Source organism: Chiloscyllium plagiosum, chromosome 14 (assembly GCF_004010195.1).
Source record: "Chiloscyllium plagiosum isolate BGI_BamShark_2017 chromosome 14, ASM401019v2, whole genome shotgun sequence".
NCBI lineage: Eukaryota > Metazoa > Chordata > Chondrichthyes > Orectolobiformes > Hemiscylliidae > Chiloscyllium > Chiloscyllium plagiosum.
The window spans coordinates 15,127,734-15,150,363 of record NC_057723.1 but is presented as its reverse complement, the minus strand read 5'-3'; the positions used below and the strand labels follow the sequence as shown (position 1 = coordinate 15,150,363).

General features: G+C 39.3%; 1 protein-coding gene across 1 annotated transcript in view; it reads right to left on the bottom strand.

Moving 5' to 3' along the window:
* The window catches only part of sparc (secreted protein, acidic, cysteine-rich (osteonectin)), a 31,197-nt gene extending 8,780 nt beyond the window's left edge, over positions 1–22,417 (bottom strand). Inside the window, exons 1-6 of the mRNA XM_043703238.1 lie at positions 22,315–22,417; positions 9,905–9,979; positions 9,316–9,360; positions 5,908–5,998; positions 4,912–5,033; positions 3,248–3,368 (exon numbers count right to left, since the gene is read on the bottom strand). Of these exons, the coding sequence (XP_043559173.1) occupies positions 3,248–3,368; positions 4,912–5,033; positions 5,908–5,998; positions 9,316–9,360; positions 9,905–9,961 (436 nt within the window). The 5' untranslated portion in view covers positions 9,962–9,979; positions 22,315–22,417. The remainder of the gene's footprint in view (positions 1–3,247; positions 3,369–4,911; positions 5,034–5,907; positions 5,999–9,315; positions 9,361–9,904; positions 9,980–22,314) is intronic.
* Positions 22,418–22,630: the final 213 nt, after the last annotated feature.

The window sequence follows — 22,630 nt, the reverse complement described above, 5'->3', positions numbered from 1 at the left end:
TCCTGTTCCTTGGATGCTGCCTGACCTGCTGCGCTTTTCCAGCAACACATTTTCAGCTCACACCTGCAAGTATCTTCCAAGCCACATGGCATCCTGGCTTAGAACTATATTGTCATTCCTTCATTGTTACTGGGTCAAAATTCTGGAAATCCCTCCCTATTAGGTCTATGAATATCCCTACACATTATAATCTCTTCTGTATGATTCAAGAACAGCCAGCAATGCCAACATCCTGAATGAATTAAAAAAAAGGGGAAATCAAACTTAGAGGCAAACCCAAAGGAATCCCTGAGTCACAGTAATCATGGAATGAGGCAGTTTATTTTTATGGATCTGATGCAAAATGTTTAGTACAGCTTTCTTGAAGAGGTCCACTTTGCAAAGCAGATTAAAGGTTGCTGTTTTAACAATACTTCTCTATGTATACTCTTGTAATAAACCTTTCTTTATATTCTATTGTTGTATTCCTTATCAGAACAAAGTGACAGGCTGGACCTGCTACAGTGCTAAGTGTTCAAAGAAATGAATTCTCCCCTTCCATTCATTCATTGTTCTTGCCTCATGGCAGCTGTTGGCTTAATAGAAAAGCTGACAATATGAAAGCCTCTGCAATATCCAAGAATAAATCTCTATTTCAAATCTTTATAGTCAGAAGATGTTTGCAATGTGCTCAGAATATGAACATACAGAATAAACTATTGTTGAGGATAACACACTGTGTACAACTGTGTTGGAGGCATCTAAGGCAAACATCTCTCTTTCTTGTTTTCATCCAGCATCTTTCTACTCAGACTCATTCTACATGTCTATTTATTTCGATATTTCACTAGAATACTATTTCTTTCTGTTATATATTCCTTTCTCTCATTCAATTATTTGAGGATATGCAGTATAAATTTTCTGTAAAACAACCTCTTGGTGTTGTGATTCTTGTGGTCATCGGAGGAACATTCAGCTCTCAAACCTTAAAATCATGGATCTTTCAAAACTGCTTACAATGCTACCTATTTTTGTGTTGTTGACAAACCTGGATAGTACAGTGAAGGAAATGAACCTTCCAGCTCAGCGAGCAAACCTACATGCAAAATCCCAACCTGAGCTACAAATCTTCTCAAAACTCGCTAACAGTGAAGGAACTTTAATGGATACCTAAGGATTTAAAGCAATTGTTTGATAAAGTAAAGCTGCCACAGTTCCAGAGGGCCATAGGGCTGCTCGCTCATGAGACAGAAATGACTGGTGGTAAGTTTAATCTGAGGGCCACCACACCCTAGACAAGGGGAGAGCTTAAGAAGAAGGTATCTTCATGGTAATGTCAAGTGTTGTTCAATATAGTATCAGACAAAAGGCCAGTTAACAAATGTGAGGCTCATGGATTTGGAGGGTTAATATGCAACTTAACAAAAAATTAGCTTCAGGACAGAAAACAGCACATCATGGTAAATGGTGTTTTTTTTTCCAGAAGAGTGGATAGTTTGGAATGACCGAGATTGCTGGAGAAGAACAACAGGTCTGGCAGCATCTGTGGAGAGAGAAATACACGTAATGTTCGGAGTCTGATATAACACTCCTTCAGAACAGGTTCTGTTCTCTCTCAACAGGTGCTGCCAGACCTGCTGAGTTTCTTTGAAATTTCCAGCGTCAGTAGTATTTTGCTTTTATATGGTAGACAATGATGCTTGCCAAGGGTCAGTGCTGAGCCACGTTTTTCTTTATATAAATAAATGATGATGTTGGAATAGTATAATCTTTCAAAGTTGGTCCATGACAACAAACTTGGTGATGTGGCAAACAGTGAGGTGTAATAACAGCCTATTGCAATATGGCATTGATGGGTTGTATAATGGGCAGACAAGAGCAGATGGAATTTAATACAGACAAGTGTGAGATGATTTATTTTGGCAGAAGACAAATGGAGAAGCTGTGCAGACTTAATAGGATAGTTCTAAAGAAGTCAGACCGTCACATAGAAGATTCTTGCAGATGACATGACAGATATGGAGAGGAATCAGCAAAACACATGGGCATATTGGACTTCATAAGTACAAGCATTGTGTATAAATGAAGGGAAGTTATGCAGAACCTTTCTAAAGGTGCATGGTAGCAGCAATCACAGTAATGAATCCAGTTCTGTTCACCACATATCAGAAAATATACTTGACTGTGTGCAGAGATTTACCAAAATGATTCCAGGAATGAGGGGTTTTAGCTATGAGCTTAGGCTGGAGAAACTCAGGTTTTGTTTTTCTTGGAGTAGAAAAGATTGAAGAAAATTTGACAGATGTACAATACTGTGACAGGTTTAAGTAAAGTAAGCGAAGGAAATTTTTTCCGATTAGCTGATTGTAGAAGAACAGGGGACCACAGAGTTAAAGTTTTGAGCAAGAGATTTATAGGGTATGTGAAGAAGAAGCGTGTGGCAATGATGGAAATTCCTACCTCTGAGGGTGGTGGTATCAGAGATGATGCATGATTTTAAAAGGAAACTCAATGAGTATTTGAGGGAAATAAAATCAGTAATAGAGCAGGGGAAATAGGACTGACCAGAATTCTCAACAAAGAGTTGGTATGAAATTGATGAGCCAAGTATGTTCCTTCTGTGCCGTCATGGCTCTGACCCTATGATATGCATCTTCTATTACCTTCTCTGAATGATGACTCAAGTATCTTGCTCAATGGGATGTATGTGTGTCAAAACAGTGAGTGTTGACTGGATATTCACCTGAGACAACTGAAGGCTTCCTCACCTGAGGTCCAAGCAACATTCTTCTGAACAAAGGTCATTCAATAATTTCACCTTGATATGAACACTTGTAAACAGCTTTCATTTCTTCACTGCTAGCCCAAGTATAATTAAATTAAATCCGGGACCTCTGAGGTTTATAAGCTCAGTTCTACCCTAAATAATACACTTATCAATTTAGATATTTTAGGGTATGTGTTCAAAAGTTTTAATCATGCAAATAATCATGTGAATAAAGATCCTGATTTAAGCATCACCCCTTTTACAGCAGTTTGCATATTCTCTGATGGTTTTAACTCCACTTCCAGCATGAAGAGAAATAACTCAAGTCTGGAATTGTTATGCTGATTGGCAATAAGAACTAAACAACCCAGTTGGGTAAGTACATTGACAGAATTTATACGGACAATATAGTGCAACCAATTAACAGCAAACATCAATTTTCTTTAAAATGTTATCATCCCCTTATATACAATGTCCACTAAAACCATGCATGTCACATACATTTGCATGGTCCAATGTAGTCCAAGTGGAGCTTGTGGCCCTTCTTTGTTCCCTCCAATGTGCACTTAGTGGCAAAGAGCTGGCAGGCACTGTCATAGGTCTTGTTGTCAGTGCCACAGACCTGGTGAAGGTTATGAAATACAGAAATGTTACTAAATGCTTTTAATAGCAATGTAAAATAGCACTATCAACAATAAGGACACTTACTCTCTCTCCATGGATGCTACCTGACCCGGTGAGATCTCCAGCATTTGTTGTTTTCGATAAGGACAGTTGCTCTTGATGTAACACTTTATTTTAAATAACAACGGTGCACTCTGGAGCATAAAATTAGGCAAGAGTCCAAAACAGGTACACAACCTGAAACTGTTCAGTTCCCATTGACCGCTCAAGTCCAAATGGTTCCCCAGGTGAGACTCAGACAGTGGTAGATTGGAAATGTCAGGGTAAGATAATGACAGTAAACTTCTGGTTTTGAGTTGGTTCACATGGTTATTATTATGTTCTGAGGTGTCATCAGTGTTGCACATTTTCTATCTCAGAAACTGTCATCTATGCAGTGATATGTGTGTAACAGGTTTTATTCAGTGTTTTAAAATGCCTGCTCCATGCTCCAGGATGATAGCAGTGACTAGTGGAGTCCTGCAAGGATCAGTGTTCGGACCACAATTGCTAAGTTTGCAGGTGACACAAAGATAGGTGGAAGAATAGGTAGTGTTGAGGAGGCAGGAAGTCTGCAGAAGGACTTGGACAGGTTGGGAAAATGGACAAAGTAGCAGCAGATGGAATACAATGTGGGAAAATGTGAGGTTATGCATTTTGGTAGGAAGAAGAGAGGATAGACTACTTTTTAAATGGGGAACGGTTTCGAAAATATAAAGCGCGAAGGGTTACTGGGAGTAAGCAAGAGAATGGGGTTAAGAAATATATCAGCCGTGATCGAATGGTGGGGCCTACCCAATGAGTCAAATGCCTAATTCTGCTCCTATATCTTATGGTGGCCTTATGTTTTTAGCACTGGCTTCCAGATCCTTCTACAGCCTTGTTTACTGTTTTACGAGTTCAGGCCATAACAAACTCACATAATCAAATATAGAACAACTGAACCATTGAAGACAACAATCTGCAGATTACTTGGTAACACAAACCAAACAGTTATTAGCAATTTACTCTGACAAATCATTTAATATAACATTTTTCCAATAATTGGACACTTTGAATTTAGTCTTGAACATAGGGTAATGAAATCCAGACTTATTCTCCCATACTATATCTGACCATTACCATGTAAACCAAGCAAATCTTATCAGGTGAAAAAAGTTAATCATAAAGGCAGGTTTGATATTAGTTCAAAACCTTTAATATGAAAGTTGACAACTTAAATGTACTAGATTAAATGTCACTAACAAATTGAACAGCCATCAGACTCCTTATCGTTGCTGTAAAGCAGCCAGGACACCCCCTTTCAGAATTTGTTTGTTCGTTAAGACGAGGGAACACAGTTTGATGTATGTAGCTTTATGAATTAGCATCAGGTCTCTCACAGTCCCCATTTTGTAATTGCATGAGTCCTCAACCATTATTGTCCCTCATCAAATCTGTTCCACCCCTGAGAATTTTCAGGAACAGCAAAGGTTTCTTATTTGCAAATGTTTGATCCTGACCTTTTCAAATTCAACTGAGCTGGGTGGGCACGTTGATGGATCCTGGCAGACACACATGGGCTCATTGTTCTCGTCAGCCTCACAGACTTTTCCTCGTTTGCAGTGGAAGTTTTCACAGGGGTCTAGAAAGATATGGTCAAATCTCAAAGTTACATTAAGCAAACACTTTGATGAATGATCAGGCCCATAGTCCTCAGAATGACTTCCATCCCAGTTATTTATATTTTGGATTTCAGGAAGTTGTTTCAATGTAATCACAATTGCAGGAAGTTCTTGTGAGAACCAAAGAAACTGAAGCAACTTTGAAATTGCGTACTGTGTGTGACTAATATATACAAATAATCCAGCTGTTCTCATCTTTGATTTGGTGAATATTTATTGACTATTGAAAGGAAAATTTAGGATCGATGTCCAGAAGTTATTTTAAACAAAGGGTTAACATTACCTGGAATAGATTTGTGACTAGGCTAGTCCAGAGAAAGATGTGGAGTTACTTAAGAAATAATTGACTGCTACAATGGAAATTACTTTTACTTTAGTGGAGAAACAGTTGATTGAGAGCCTTTATTCCAACTGGAACATTAGTCCAGAAAATAGCTGTACCTCAAATAAAATCCTTCATGAAAAGAGTGATGTTTTTAATTTTAATTATGCTAATTGTATGATGTGATAGTTTTATTCCCTCCTTCTTGGATCTAAAGGTATTCAAATGCATAAAGCAATCATAAAGAAAATTTAGAGTTAAAATAATGAAAAATACTGGACAGAAGTATGCAATACAAGGAAAAGCATCACTGTGTGGGAGAGTTGGAAATAGGAAGGTAGGGAAAGTCAGAAATGAAGAGGCATCATCATGCAAATATCCTCACACCAAACAGTTCAAAGTCTCCAATTCAAGTCTAAAGTGGAACTGGATCAATTTAGAGTTTGAAATTCACAAAAATGATGTTACAGAACAATGATTTTACTTGTTTATCATAACACTATTTTACTTACTCTCAACTTCAATTTCCTTCTTGGTATCATCTTCAGAATCTTCAAAATCTCCTGTATCAATCTGGACTGGGTTTGCTCCAACTGGCAATGCCTATTTGAATATAATAATATTTTAACCATCATTATGTGGGCAGGCTTGATGAATCAATTAATATTTTTCTATGTATTAATTACGGTTGAAATTATTCACTTCAACTGGTAAGTAAAGTCAAGTTACCATAACATAAGGCTGCTCTTTCATTTAAGAGAGATGACTGATGGTGGTTAATCTGAGGGTCACCACACCTCAGGTGAAGGGAGAGATTGAGAAAGAGAATCCTTCATGGTAACCTCAGCCAGTATGGGAATTGAAACCACACTGTTGGTATTACTTCACATTGCAAACCAGCCTTCTAGCCAAATGAGCTAAACACACAACCCTTCACTAAAAAGTAGTAGTGTGTGCTTTATCGTTCTTGTAAATACTAATAATTAATTCTTATTTGTATATGGTGCATGTATAGATAGCATGGTACATATTTGTGTATTTGTACTGCCTAAACTAAATGAACTGCTTGCTGTGTTAAGAGGTTCTGCTAAGTACCTCTGACTCTTAAAATCACGTTGTTCAGCATTCATTACCAGTAGCAGTTCACAATGTATTCATATTCAGCAAATTTAACTAAAATGTCCATCTGAATAGCACTTAAATTCAAGCCCTGAGGTGAACAAAACCTTATTTGAAAAAAAGCACAGAAAGTCAACACAACTGTTACATCTGCACACCTCAGGATTCTATGTTGTGCCCTCAGCAATAAATGCTTCAGTTGTCATCTGCATGTTATAAGAGAGATGTCTGGAACAGTGTCAAAATCTAACAACAGCTTATCATGAAAGCCCAGTGGCACAAACAGAGTTTTCAAGGGATGTGTAAAATGCATCAACTCATCTTTGTTCCCTCCTTCTTGAAACATGGACATCACAGACGAGGGCACAATTTATTGCCATATCTAATTTTCTTAAATAAGTTGTTTCTAAGCCATCTTCCTGAAGTGTTGCAGTCCATGTCACAGTGGTACATTCACAAGACTGTTAGATAGGGGGTCCCAGGATTTTGACTCACAGTAACAGTGAAGTAAAAATGATATAGTTCTAGTCATATGATGTGTAACTTGGAAGGGAACTTTCAATGACATGTTCCATGTAAATGCTGCGCTTGTGCTTCTAGGTGGTAGAGGTCACAACTTTAAAGTATTCTTTCAAAGGATCTATGGTGAACTCCTGTTGTGTTTTTTTTAATGGTATAAACTGTGGCCACTGTGATCGAGGGAGTGAATATTTAAAGGTGCTGCTTAAGATGCCCATCAAACAGATGGATGGGATCAAACTTCTTAAGTGTTATTGGAGCTGCAATCTTCCAGGCAAGTGGACCCCAATCTATCAGGCTCCTGAGTTGTACCTTGCAGATGGTGGGCCTGGTTTAGAAGTCAGGACATTACTCATTGCAAAATGGAGCTGCTTTTCAAACCATTGTATTTATAGAGCTGGTCCACTTTAGTTTTTATTTCAATTTCAAGGGTAAGACCCCAGTAGCAATTCTGACCACAATTCAAGGATGGTAATCCCATTGAGTGTCATGGGAAGATGATTAGATTGTCCTTCTTGGAGGTGGTCAGTATCTTGACACTTGTGGAGCACAAATTTTCTTGCTGACAAATATTAAACTGCTGCCAAGGGCTTCAAATATTCCTTTATTGTCTCCAGACTGATTATTGCATCATATTCTTAGCAATTCCACTTATGTAAACCTTATTGAAGCTTGACATTATCCAAAGCTCTATTGCCCATATTCTAAAGAGCACCAAATCCCATCATCCAGCACACATTGACTAACATTGGTTCTTCATTAAGCAATACCATGAATTTACAATTCCCACCTTTACTTTCAAATGCCACTCATCTCTATCTCTATAAAATCTTACAACCTCACAACCCTCTAAGATACCTACATCCCTTACTTTTGCCCTCTTGAACAATCCAGACTTTAATTGCTCCAACTTAGTGGCCATGCTTTTATATGCTGCTGCCCTAACCTTAGGTTTGGGGAGGGAATTCCTTTCTGCTCTCAGCGACATATAAGTCTATTGCTCAGAGAAGGGGCCTTCAGCCCATCAGGTCTGTGCCAGTCAGAGATAAGCAGCTAACAATTCTAATCTCATTTTCCAGTACTTGACCTATAGCATTTTATGCTTTAGCATCACAAATACACATTTAAAGACTTATGGTTATGAGAGGTTCTGTTTCTTCCACCTTTTATACAGGCAGTGAGTTCCAGATTCCCACCTCGCTCTGGGTGAAAAACTTCTTCTCCACATCCCTTCAAATCCTCCTGGCCCTTGCATTAAATCTATGTCACCAGTCATTGAGTCTTCCTCCAAGGGGAATAGTTCCTTCCTGTTATCCTATCTATGCCCCTCAAAATTTTACACATCTCAATGATGTTCTTCCTCAGTCTCCTCTGCTCCAAGGAAAACAACCCTAGTCTATCCAGTCTCTCTTCACATCTCTGATGATCACAGCAACTCCACACTCGTTTAACAGTTTAACGGTCAGTAATTGGTTGTAGATGGGAATTCCGTCCTTCATTTAAGTACCTATATATGTCTGGCCCAAGAGTGCTGCAAGCTTATTCCTCCCAAAAGAGTCAGTGGAATCAGTCATCCACGTTTCTATGACCCAGAGTCCAGGTTCAGGTAAGTGTAGGGGATTTCATGGCTGAAGAGAAGGTGAAGCCCAGGTTGAGCTCGAACCCCCATACTCAGAGTCTTTGGAAGGAAGGTGAATTGAACCCAATATGAAGAAAAACACCCTTGTACCAGATACTTCCAACTTTTACCCTAAGGTCCAAGATCTGCCTGGAGATCCTGCCTGCCACCTCAAAATGTTGACTACACAAGGAAGCAGCTCCTCAGGTCTCAATGGGGGAAGAGGGAATGCGGGTTACCTCACCTGTCACTCCTCCTCCCCGCTTCTTCCTAAATTAATTTCCTGTCATGTGTAACTGTCATATTAATAACTCACATAATCTTGAGATAAATGAACTGCAGAAGACATTATTGTCTGGAATATTAAGACTAACATTTAAAGTGAATGCAACTTTTCTTAAAAAGGAAGCAAATTGAGATTAAGACGCAAATAAATGGAAATTTGTAAATTGAAATGAGGATACATGTTGAGGAAAGGAAGGAACTATTGTGCTGCATATTCACTGCCAACTCTGTAACAGTTTTTATTGATCATGCTGCAGTACTGCCTAATGACTAGCAAGATATTATTTGTTACCCAATTAATTCTTTTGTTTTTTTCTTGAAAAATTACTCTATATTAAATGCAAAATGACGACATCATGGTACCAATGTCCGTTTTTACCTCTTCTGTTTCCTCAACAACTTCCACTTCAGCCACAAGGCCTTCCTGCAAAATTGGAAAGAAAGATTTAAAAAAACCCAGAGATTCAACGAGGTGGCAAGCATTCTTCACAATGACAAAGAATCCCTTTCAAAACGTCTTTCTGCAATGCTCACATTGAAAGTGCAACTCAATGTGTCTTGCCAGGAAAACCACTGCATTGCAGTGATTTATACAAAAAAGGTTATGGAAACTCTTTTCATTGAAAATATAAAAAGATGTGGAATGTACTAAGCACAGACATCCAAAATATCTTCTTGTGATTAGTAAATGCATTCACATTACCGTAGCAAAATAAAAGGCTATTGTTCTGCTTGTGTCACACAAAGGGCTCATTGCCACTTTGATTTCTATTTTGTTAACTTTTACAGCAAAGCCAGTTAATGGTCTGACTCTGAATAGTAATTTTGACTTAGTTGGGCAAGTGGTAACACATCGTTATGCAATAACTTTTTTCAGACTCCACAATCCTTTATCTCATACGCTACACATCAAAGAGCAACAGCTCTGAACTTGCCCCATATTACACATGAATGCAGAAAATACTTACAGGAGCAGCCAATGCCTTGCCTGCAAGGCATAAGAGAAGAACGATCCAAGCCCTCATTTTTTGGTATTTTGAGATCTGAGAAGGTCCAAAAACAGTGAGCTTTACTTTAGGAATTTCATTTAAGAGACAGATGCAAGCATTAATTTTAGGTTAATTAATAATTGGCATGTTTAAATAAGAACTTTGATCCTAAAGACATTAATAAAATGATATTTCTTTCCCCAAGAGTGCATTGGGATTGACCAGTGGGACATAGAAGATCAGATTGTTGATGAAAACAGGGGAAGATTAAAGGGGTGGTGTGTGTGAAATGGTAAATAGCAAGTGTTTTTTGTGACCAGGGAATGGTGATGAGAAGTTATCAGGTTCAGAATGAAGTTATTCTAATTCCCTTTAACCTGTCCATTGTGTCTTGCTGTGTTTCCCTGACAGCTACAAACTTTATGACATTAAATTGTTGTCTCTAATTTCTCATGGGTTGTTTGGTTCAATTATTTTTTAAAAGTCTGAAAAACATTTTTATTTTTCAAATATAGAAGCTGCACATCATCTCTCAATGATACACTAACAATTCCTTTATTCTAATGTATAATGGTATGGCCCTATTGAACTCTGAAATCTCTTATCTCTTTCTTTTACTTTTCAGTTTATGACAGATAGCAGCATTGGCTGTATTGTCTCTTGCAGTGGAAGGGTGGGGGGATTTAAATCCCTATGCAGAGACTAGAGAATCTAGATTAATACACAGAGGAACCTCGATTATCCAGGATTCGATTATCTGAATATCGGATTATCTGGCAAGGTTGCAAGGTCACAATGCTTGACTAAACTACGTTATCTGGCATTTGATTATCCAGAATTTGATTAACCGAGCAAAATATTCCCCACCCATGTCCTTCGGATAACCGAGGTTCCTCTGTAGAGGTGCAGCACTGAGGGAGTGCAGCAGTGCTGGAGAAATCCTCAGAGATTAAACTTTGAATTGGGATGCCTGAAACTGAGATTCGGATGAACAGATTATAGAGCCATAGAGATGTACAGCACAAAAACAGACCCTTTGGTTCAACTCTTTCATGTCAACCAGATTTCCCAAATTAATCTAATCCAATTTGCCAGCCTCTGGCCCATATCCCTGTAAATGCTTCCTATTCATATACCCAACCAGATGCCTTTTAAATGTTGTAATTGTACCAATTTCCACCACTTCCTCTGGCAGCTCATTCCATACACGCTGCACCTTCTGCATGAAAACGTTGCCCCTTAGGTCCCTTTTAAATAATTTTCCTCTCGCCCTAAACCTATGCCCTCTAATTCTGGACTCCCCCATCACAGAGAAAAGACTTTGTCTATTTATCCTATCCATGCCCCTCATGATTTTATAAACTTCTAAGGTCATCCTCAGCCTCCGATCCTCCAGGGAAAATAACCCCAACCTATTCAGCTTCTCCCTATAGCTCAAACCCTCCAACCCTGGCAACATCCTTGTAAATCTTTCCTGAACCCTTTCAAGTTTCACAACATCTTCCCATAGCAGGCAGACCAGAACGGAATATGGTATTCCAAAAGTGGCTGAAGTGATTGTTTATCTCATGATTCTAGGTTAAATTTATGCTAAGTAAAAATTTATGATGTGCCCTCCTGCAGCAATGGCTATCTTTATTGGGTTTGATTGTGTTGGGAAATATTAAGGTAATGAAAGTCATTGTAGAATTGCAATCCTCTCTTATGACTCCATTGTTTTATTCCTGGAATACTGTGTGCCTGTGTGTGTGTGAATTAGCCTCACGTCAGCCAGGAACCCTTCAATTCACAAAGCGTTTCTGTTTGAAGTTAAATGGCTATTTGGCTAATGCAGGAGTGAACATAATGACCATGACTGGAGCAAGTTAAAAAGCTTACCATGTACAACATACAAAATTACCGACCAGAGGCTAAGATACGACGCTCCTATTCATTAGATATTAAAATTCGACTCTCCAGATAATCAAAAGCTAAAACAAAAAAGTGCCGAACCCCGAATAGGACTCAAATATACATGTTGAATATCCCAGATATACAAACAGGTTTCGGTGGATGTATTGAAAAATACATTTATTAACCTTTTATTCAAAAATAAGCTTTTTAAAATATATTTTAAAATTGCTTGTCCAATGTGCGATTTAAAGGAAGGGTATTATGGGAGGATCACTGTAGACATTTTGGAATTAATTGTTCAGATAAGGACTGAATCAGAGCTGTTGTACCAAATAATAATCCCATGGCCATTGTCCATTGTATTTTCTCTGCCTGATTTAGGAAAATCCTTTGTTCAATTTGCACCGTTTCTTTTTTGTGTGTAGGGAGAGAAGGGACCAAGAGATATTCTCTAATAACAATGACACCGTGCAAAGTCTGGGGACTTAACATTTTTTTTAAACTTAGAAATCCGCTATGGCCCCCTTTCTTTGATGTTGCTGCAAACGCCAGAAACAGAAAAATTAATCAGACTGCTGTGTGTAGCACTTGATTCCATGTTCTTCCGTGAGAGGAGTTTGTTTTGAACGTGATTAACATCTCGGATGAAGACTGGGTGCAGTTTTGGAGTAATGTAGTTTTTATTCGCTTAAGTGGGCTAGACCAGACTTGTTTATTTTCGGTTATGTAAGCTCTTGTGCCGTCCAGTAATGTGTTATTCCAACACTTTGTGTGCGAGAATGTGCTCCACTGACAGGATTACCACACGCACGGAAATAGCTCTGCCTCTGTTTATGTTGGAACAGCAAAACGTCAAACTATATTTGGAGACAAGACATCAAGAGTAACCTCTGCCAGCTTTCATGTGGAGGGCAACATTCATTGCCACGTCTGCAAAGATCCACTGGTTTCAGGAAATCCTTTCAGCTCAAGATATTTTCAAAACAGGTTTCTCGAACCCCACTGCGATAAATCCAGTGAGCAATTCATTCCGTGTAACTGAAAATCAGCATCTTTCTTCCAATGAAGATCAAAATACGGACATTAGATCTGACCATTTAAAGATACATTTCGATCCTTGCTGCCAATATTAGTTTTTAGTTAAAGTTTACAAAAAATGTTCCCAAAAATTCTCCCTAACTACAAACGCAATCCTTTACAGTACCCATGTGGACATATGTACTCATATCTGTGCACTAATCTTTAGCTTGGGTTAGACGGCCCTCGGAGTGTCTCTTGTCAGCAGAGATATAAAATAGTTGAAAAACAACTCACCGTTTTCAAAGTGACAGCATCACTTGCTCACAATACAGTGATTTGAACGGTGTGCAAATTCAGACAGAATTGTAAGATTTTATCATCATATTTAGAAAAAAGGTTTTTAACCACTCGCCTAACCCCAGTTAGATAGACAATGGTTGGCACACATTTGATTAAAAATAATGAATTTATACAAACTGAAATTTAAAAACTGGGGTACTATTATTGGCTCAGGGTTGTTTAAATCATGCTTCTTAAGTATATTCCCATAACACAGTCTGGTACCTCAGTGATGTACTGTTGGCACAAAGGTGCCATCTTTCAGAACAGATGTGAAGTTGTTAAAGGAAGACTCCATCTGCTCTTTAGTTTCAGCTGAGCATGGCATTATTCAATAGTCAGAGAATCCTTTCCGCTGGCAACATTCAACCCTCAACCAAAGCCACAAAGATGTTTTTGCTTGGCATTTGTCATAATTGTTTGTGCCACATTGTTGGATTTGAATTGGCCACTGTTTTGCTACAAAGCACAAGTAGTAGACTTGCTTCAAGAGGTAATCCATGCCTCTGAAGCACACTGGAAGTTTCCCAGGAGACTGAAGTGTTATGTGAACACATTTACTTTTTAAATTCCCACAGAATTGCAACTTGAAAATACAGCCAGGGAGGAAATCAAAAAAAGTCTGCAAATACTGAACATTAGGAATATGATTAGTCGCTAGTAAATACAGTGCAGATAAATCAGTAAATTAAAACTAAGGCTTGCATGTATATTGTAATTTACATGGATACCACCTCATAGTTATCCAAATTGAATTTTCCTACCTCTCTTACCTTGTTTATGATACTCCTTAATTCCATCCAATTAATTACTTTGTAAATGTAGTTACCATTGTAATATAGGGTATTGAAAAGCTAATTAGCATACAACAGTTCTTACAAATGACACTGTGATAATAACCAGATATTCTATCTTTGTTATGTTAATTGAGTAATAAGAATTGATTAAGATACCAGTGATAACTCCTCACTCTTTGACATAATGCCAATGGATCTTTCATGCCCACTGAGAAGTCAACATGATATTTATTTAATGCCCTATTTAAAGTATGATACCTCCAACCATGTAGCACTTCCCCAGTAGGAAAATTAAGTGTGAGTCTTATTTGATCTAAACCCATAAACTTTTGAGAGATCAAATTTCTGCCTATGGCTGAGATTGGTCATTTAACTAAAGCTTATTGTCTATAGCACTTGGAATCCTGAAAATTTCTATTGCAACAGTAATCCATTCACTGCATTACCTAAAGCTGTCTGTGATATCTAATGTCAGATTAGTCTACACAAATTTCAAAATCAAAGGTTGAAGATGCCCACACTAAGGATACTTGCCTTTGTTTCAATAAATGCAACTCTGCCCAGTTTGTCTTGTGTTCTGGTGTCCAGCAGTGGCAATGGCCTTCTCCCATATTTCAATTTCCCCTCCCAGCCACAAAGAACCAATTAATATTCGATTGTGTCACTAAAGTCAAGAAATGCCCTGCTTGAGCAGAAATTACTTAAAACTCACAAAACCTACATAATGTGAAAATACATTTCACATTTTGGACCTCAGGCTCTGTTTCCCTGTTGTACATTACTATGACTCTGCTTTTGTTGAAATGGTCAGTGCTAATCTTATAACACATTCTGCTCATGTATTCTTTCATATCAAAACGGAAATTCATGATTAGCTTCAAAGTGTTTAACAGTAGTAATGCATTGGATGATAAGCACACAAAAACAGTTTAAAATCAAAAAGGTGGCATTCAATATATCATGTGGGATTGCAATGTATGCTTACAGCTGTACTATACAGAGTACTAGCATTAACTTGCTGAATTAAAATAAAATGCCTCAACATGTCTAACTTTTGATTCAGCACACAGACTGTAATTTTTTATTCAAAATATTCACGAGTGCAGAAACTGCTTCTATCATGATGCCTGGATTTACAGCTATGAGTATTCACTACTAATATGGTGAAAAAATGGAAAAAAAGTTCTTCAATAGCACACAGACCAAACACCCTAGAGAACTATTTAAAGAGCCTCACCAAATTCAAATGATTTTATACCTTATTAATATTCATTTACTGTACAACTCAAGGTTTTTTTTTCAGTTTGTATTGTAGCAACATCTAATGGCACTATTGTTTAAAAGTGTGCATATGAGAGATAGTTCTGCTGCATTACACTTATACATTGTTTAAGGACCATGAGCATTTTGCAAGGAAAATAATTTCTAAATAGCCAGAGGTGTTCTGGCATTTGGTAATTTGGTCATACTGCCAATTTCACCTTAATGTATAACCAAAATTACTTTGCATAGGCATGAATTTGGCAACAAGGTTGCATCCTTTTTATAATATAAACAATATGTGTTTAGTTACAAGTAGATTTAAGTATCCATGGGGAACATGTAGAGAGTGTGGTGATCATAGTATCAAGATTTAGCTTAACATGTGAAAAAGACCAGAAAGCACCCAATTTCAGGGGCATGACTGCAGATCTAGGTCAAGTAAATTGGAATTAAAGATTGACAAGCAAAGCTATAATTGAACAGTGAGCTACCTTTAAGAGGAGACTGTTCAGGTACAGTCAAGGTGTATTCCCTTATGTGGGAGAGGCAGGATAAACAAAGTTCAAATTCCCTGGATGATGAATAGATGTAAGAAAGATGAAGTAAAGAAAGGATGTCTGAAAATATGATAGATATCAGATTGATAGTTTAAGTGAGAATCAGATTGAATGGAGACAGGACAGAGAAGGAAAAGCAAAACAAAAGTTGTAAGAGAAAGTATAAGAAGAGACTGGCTGTTTAAAGTTGAAATGAGAGTTGCAAATGCTGCATTTCTCTTTAAAAAAAAAACAAAGGTATTGGAATAAAACCAGCCAATTTAATTTTAGTGGTTACTTGGACAAATGCAGATTAAGTTAAGGCAGCACAGATATGCAGGACACATTTTCAAAAATTGCAAATGGTATAAAACTTGCAAGTGTTGTGAACTGAGGATAGACTTCAAGGAGGGCATGGCCAACCTGTTAGAATGGGTGGACATGTGGCTGATGAAATTTTATGCAGAGAAGTGTGACATGATGCATTTTGGTCAGGAGAGTAGGAATGAACAGTAAAATAAAGGCAACAATACTAAGGAAGGCACAGAAGCACGTGAACCTGAGGATGTATGCACAGAAATCATTGAAAGTTGCAGGGCAAGTTGAAAATTTCCTTATTATGGAAAAACAAAATCTGGACTTTGTAAGTAGAAGCAAACAATACAAAATCAAGAAAGCCATGGTAAGGTTTTATAAAATTTTGGTTAAATTAGATGACATTTTTCAAGTTCTGGGCACCATACTTCACAAAAGATATGACCCCATTAGAAAGAGTGCTGAAAAATGATTTACAAGAATGGCTCCAATAAAGAGAGACTTCAGTTATGTGGATTGATTGAAGAAGATGGGTATGCCATCCTCAAGAAGTGTTGAAAAGATATTTGATGGAGGTGTTTAGAATAATGAGGTGACTTGACTGATAGGGACAGGGAGAAACTGTTCATGTTGGCAGAAGAGTCAGAACCAGAGATCACAAATTTAAAGTGAGATGATAGATTGGCAGATAAAAATTTGGAATTAAGAGTCAAATCCATTGTTGGAAAAGCCCATCTGGTTCACTAATGACCTTTAGAAAGGGAAACTGCCTCCTTACCCAGTCTAGCCGACAGGTGACTCCAGACTTACAGAATCTGGTTGACTCTTAACTGATATGGAATGAGCAATAAATGCTGGCCTAGCCAATTATACCCTCATGCCCTGAATGAATAAAGGTGATTTTCAGAAGAAACAAAAGTAACATGAGAAAATTTGTGCACATTGTGAGTGGCTAGGTTCTGGAATGCTTTGTGAGAGACTGGGGCTTCAACGGGGTCTTTAATAACTATCCCAATAACATTTATAGGACCACAGGGAAAGAGAGATAGAGTGGAACTAGCTGAGTTGCTCCCTTACAAAGAGCTGACATGGATGTAATATTCTGAAGGCCTTGTCTTGTACTGTAAGCATTCAATGATTCCAGTTGGTGTTTATTATTGCCGTAAGTTCTATCAATTAGGACTTTATCCTGTTATATTATTGCTAGCCCTAAAAAATGAGCATGATTTCCTATTGGAAGTTTTAATGACTCATCATACCTACCTGCAGGCATGTTTTGTAGGTAATGCTGTTTTAATGAGGTGTGTGCAGTGTAATTACATATGTCCATCTGTTATTAGATTGCCATAATGCTTTGAAAACCTTTGCAGTTGTTGGTCTTGAAAGAAAGTGTGATTACGTGTAGGAAATAATGTAAACAACATTGAACCTGATTTTTTTTTCTCTATTGCAGAACCATATTTGGAGGAAGTGGGTGATTGCACCTCCTCAGGCCTTACCAAGCACCTTTTGTGTTGCCTTCTCTGTAACATGCCACATTCCTGAATGGGTTGGATTATTCTTTTGTGGGTATTTCTCATGAAAGCATGATATTGGTAATGAAAGAAATTGCATCTTATAATGTTAAATTATTTTTAAAAAGTTCAATTGGAATGTTATTCAATAAAGATTGACAGGATTGGCAATAAAAAGCAGGTTTCCCATTAATTGGAAGATAATGTGAACTGGTGTCCATGAAAAGATCAGAAAATATTCTTCCAGATCTTAGTTCTCCCAGGCCTGGGGGTGGGCTTGATGCCCTGTTGGTAAAAACAATGACTGCAGATGCTGGAAACCAGATTCTGGATCAGTGGTGCTGGAAGAGCCCAGCAATTCAGGCAGCATCCGAGGAGCTTCGAAATCGACGTTTCGGGCAAAAGCGGCTTTTGCCCGAAACGTCGATTTCGAAGCTCCTCAGATGCTGCCTGAATTGCTGTGCTCTTGATGCCCTGTTATTGAGTGTCCATAAGGAGGTCTGATTTCCTTACTCAGACACAAAAGTATTTGTTGATAGGTACTGTATCTTTCCAGAGACTGGTGGTCAGGTTCTGATCACAAATATTGCTCCCCCAGTCCCCATTAACATGTCTTCAACTTCTTGGAAGAATTCTAACAACAAAAACCGATCCCACCAGCACTTTCTCAGACCTAGACTTTGTGTGGTGAAGGTATTTGTCACTGGACGGGTGTTGGGGGGGATAAAATTAGCCAAGCTAAAACTGACAGTTCCAATTTCTCTGGCAAGACAGAAGATCTCTCCGTTTAGAAGTGGAACATTAAGGCAAGTGGACAGTCTCCGATTCTGATGGAAAGACTATAAATATTCTTGCATACACAGAAAACTCTTCATCCAGCATCTCCTTTAAGGTTTTGAACAAGGAACTAGTCTGTGACCATCGCCAATATGTAATACATTTGGAATTGCACACAACACAATTATAGAGAAGCTTAACGCTCACACAGACATACACAGACACACACACATAGACAAACAGACACACACAGATAATGTTGTCAGTTCTCTTGTTTCATTTAGAACTGAGACTCAGCAGGCAAAGGATTCTCAGTCAGGGATGACGGAAGGGTTTGGGTTCTGCCTTTATTTTCTTTGGGAATCGAGGAGGTGGGTGTATCTGAATCCAGAATCTAAATAAAGTCCGCGTACTGACCACTGAGTACATCTGGTGGTGTCAGACAGGAAAGCCTTGTTTTTCCCTCCCTCAGACCAAATCCGCTCCACCCACCCCCCGCCCCTCGCCATCCCCCGGCATATCGCCCTAAAACAAACTAATGTAATCTGCACACATTTCGGAAGTGAGTGGGAGCTGGTGGAGTTGAATTTCTTGCCCAATAAAAGTCACGGTTTAAATCACAGGGCAACTTGTATAACCAACTCATCAGCCAATAGGGCCCCTGTGGAATATACCGAGACGAGCTTCCCCACTTTGTCCTGTACAGAATGTTTGGTTGTGCCCTAACCTACAGAATAAATGGAGCCTCTCGACTAATACGGCCGCTGGTGACTAGGTCTCCGAAATCTGCAAGGATATTCTTCCAAAGCAGCCGGTCTATTTCCCAGCGATACTCCGGGCACCCAATTGAAATGGTGAAGCCAAAAAGAGAGGAGGAAATTTGAAAGGAATGCAGTCAGCTCATGTAACAGCTCTGACTTGGTGACTGGGAGATCAACCTGAAGTAATTCGGACCTCTGCCCCCACGTTCCCTCGTCCACATTCAGAATTCCTCTCCTGCCCATTCCCCAGCATTTTCTAGACTTTATTTACTTGTGTTTGTTTTCGGTAAACATGTTCCCATACTAATCAAGTAAATCGGATTTCACCTTGATTAATTTCGAAATTTAAGGCACTTGAGCATCGAGTCAAAGTTGAGTTGATTCCAATACAACTACAATATCCTTTGCCTTGTCGCTTCGCGCACTTATGTACTACACTGGGTTAGGAAACTTTAAGATGTATAAAATTGTATCTCATTTCTTTTCCTCTCCGATCTCCGCAAGCCCATATATGGTGTTTCAGGAACAAAAAAGAAGGGACAGGTATTGCTGGAGAAACTCAGAAGGTCTGACATTACCTGTCGAGAGAAAGCAGAAATAATGTTTCCAGCCCAGTGACCCTTCTTCAGAAACAAAACGTTAACTCTGTTTTCCGCTCTGCATAGACACTGCCAGACTTGCCCACCTTCTCCATCAAATGGTGCTTGGTATGCTTTCCTTTATTGGTCAGAGTATTGACTACAGGAGTTGTAAGGTCATGTTGCGGCTGTACAGGACATTGGTTCGGCCACTTTTGGAATATTGTGTGCAATTCTGGTCTTCCTTTTGGAAGGATGTTGCAAAACTTGAAAGGGTTCAGAAAAGATTTACAAGGAGGTTGCCAGGGTTGGAAGATTTGAGCTACAGGGAGGGGCTGTTTTCCCTGAAGCTTCAGAGGCTGAGGGGTGACCTTATGGATGTTTATAAAATCATGAGGGGCATGGATAGGGTAAATAAACAAAGCCTTTTCCCTGGGGCGGGGAAGTCCAGGACTAGAGGGCATAGGTTTAGGGTGAGAGGGGAAAGGTATAAAAGGGACCCAAGGGGCAACATTTTTTTTTAAAGCAGAGGGTGGTGTGTGTATTGAATGAGCTGCCAGGGAAAGTGGTTGAGGCTGGTACAATTACAGCATTTAAAAGGTGCCAGGATGGGTTTATTAATAGGAAGAGTTTTGAGGGGTATGAACCAAATGTGGGCAAATGGGACTAGATTAGGTTGGGATATCTGGACGGCCTGGACGAGTTGGAACAAAGGGTCTGCTTCTGTGCTGTACAACTCTATGACTCTAAATACTGGCACCGTTTCATTTTTCCAGTATCTGCCGTTCTCTGCTGGACAATGGTGTTTTAGTGTAGCGTACACATTGGATGGGCATCGATATTTGCTCAAACTGTACTAACAGGTGTGCCATTGTGGTGCAGTAACTTCAGCCCAATGGTTAACCTGCTCGATTAGGACCATTGCTTTCCGTGTTCACCCTCCCTCTCGTGATAGTTCAGAAACGCACTGTCAAAACGGGCGTTATTGGAAATTCATTGTTGGGGGGAGGGTGGGGTGGGGAGAATACATTTAGAAAAGAAGACGGGGGTGTGGTTATGTGGAAGGAAGGGAGTAAGTTGTTATCACACACAGTTTCCCCATCTCCTACAGGGACCCACCCGAAACAGGAAAATAATAACTGTAGACAGATGTTAACTCGCCCCGCCAATATCCAGCTGTCTGCACCTGCTGAGCGGGTCCAGCTGTAAATAACTCCACAGCCAACACACAGGAGCCAGCCAGGGATACATCTGGAGATTTAACCACCCACCTCCCCATCACCTTCCCAACCCCTTTCCACTCATCAGCCAAGCAAAGACACCCCCACTATCCCTCTCCAAACCCACAGACTCCAGCTTGTTCACCATGGAGAGATAACCCCCACCATCCCGCCCAAACCCGCAGACTCCAGCTTGTTTACTTCATAAAGCACAGTGGGACTGTTAACCCGCATGATGCAAGTTAGAGGTGAACCCAAGGGGAATCGTTCCCGTTAGCCCTCTTTGTGCAGAGTACAATTAAAACATGACTTACGACAAGACGGCGTCACACGAATCTGTGTTTTAACTGTGATAAGTAAATCAGGAACTTTCCGAGATATTTTTAAAATACTCAATTTACTTTAAAACCGGCAAAACTGCAAACGGGACATTTCTCAATCGCGTTGGGTTCATTGAAGATACAGTTTGTAGTAAACGAATTAAATACAAACAATGACATAAGTACGAGGAGTGCGCCATTTAACCTTATTAAAATTATGGGTTTTGTTTTCACTTGCACAGTTGTGTTAACAGCAAGACGAATCAATGGCTCCCAGCGTTTCAAAAAGTTGGTAAAGATAGTTTCCATTAAACAAAACGCAAAGGGAGTGGTCACGTTGTGTCGCGGGGAAAGGGGTGAGAGAGCAGCTCCTTTGTTAGTTTGTTCTTCTTCGGAACATTCACAAAGCAACTTCGTCTCAGTTACTGTTATCACGGATGTTTCTCACTGGGACATAGTAGTGAAATGTAATCTATCACTCTCCCTGCTTCAGGGTAGGGAAAGTGTCTGTGTATTGGGTGGTGGGGAGATAGATTTGAACCGCAGTTAAAGTTCCCTTTCCTGCAACAAAAGACACGTAAATGGCCCCAAAAGGGGCAAGTCACCTGTTCAGCAATCGGATCCACGACCGTAGAGACATATTTGTAAAAGTATATTCAGGAAAAGAAAGATCCTTCAACTTTGCAGAACTTTGTAGCGTCTAGATCGACTTCACCAAGAGTAGACTAAATACTAAACCCAAGAGCATCTTGCACTTTTCCCACAAACAAAGGAAATCCTTGAGAAATAGCCCATGGACCAATACTAGGAACAAAGCCTTTGTTAACCGTTAGGACAGTCTAAATAACACTACATTGTAAGTCAGTGTGGGTGGGATGCAGAAGTGACAGATAAGGAGCAGCAAAAGAACAAATCGTCAGAAAAAAGATTTTAAAGGATGCAATCTCAAAACAGGCGGTTTACTTGTAATAATTGATCATGAATCGAACATATCCGTAGAAATCCTAAAGGATTAGTTTTGGAAAACAAACAGAAAACACATACAGTAGCTCATACCTCAGAAAGGAGAAGACCGCACGGCAGTGAGAGAGCACCAGGCTAACTGAGGGAATGGAAGAAACCGACTCTTTAGAGCAAACTGGCAGGAAATGAAGCAATGATATCTCTGGTGGGCTGGCTCTCCCTCTCTCTCTCTTTATCCCTCCCCCTCTTCAAATTGTTCTGGTTGGAAATTCAAATGCATAGTTTGCTATTGGAATGCACCCACCACCGCAGCCCAGAACAATCTATCCACTCCCTTCTTTGGCCAGATTTACTGCACTATTCCCGTAACACTACATTATAGCACCAAACAGCACGACTCTGCTCAATT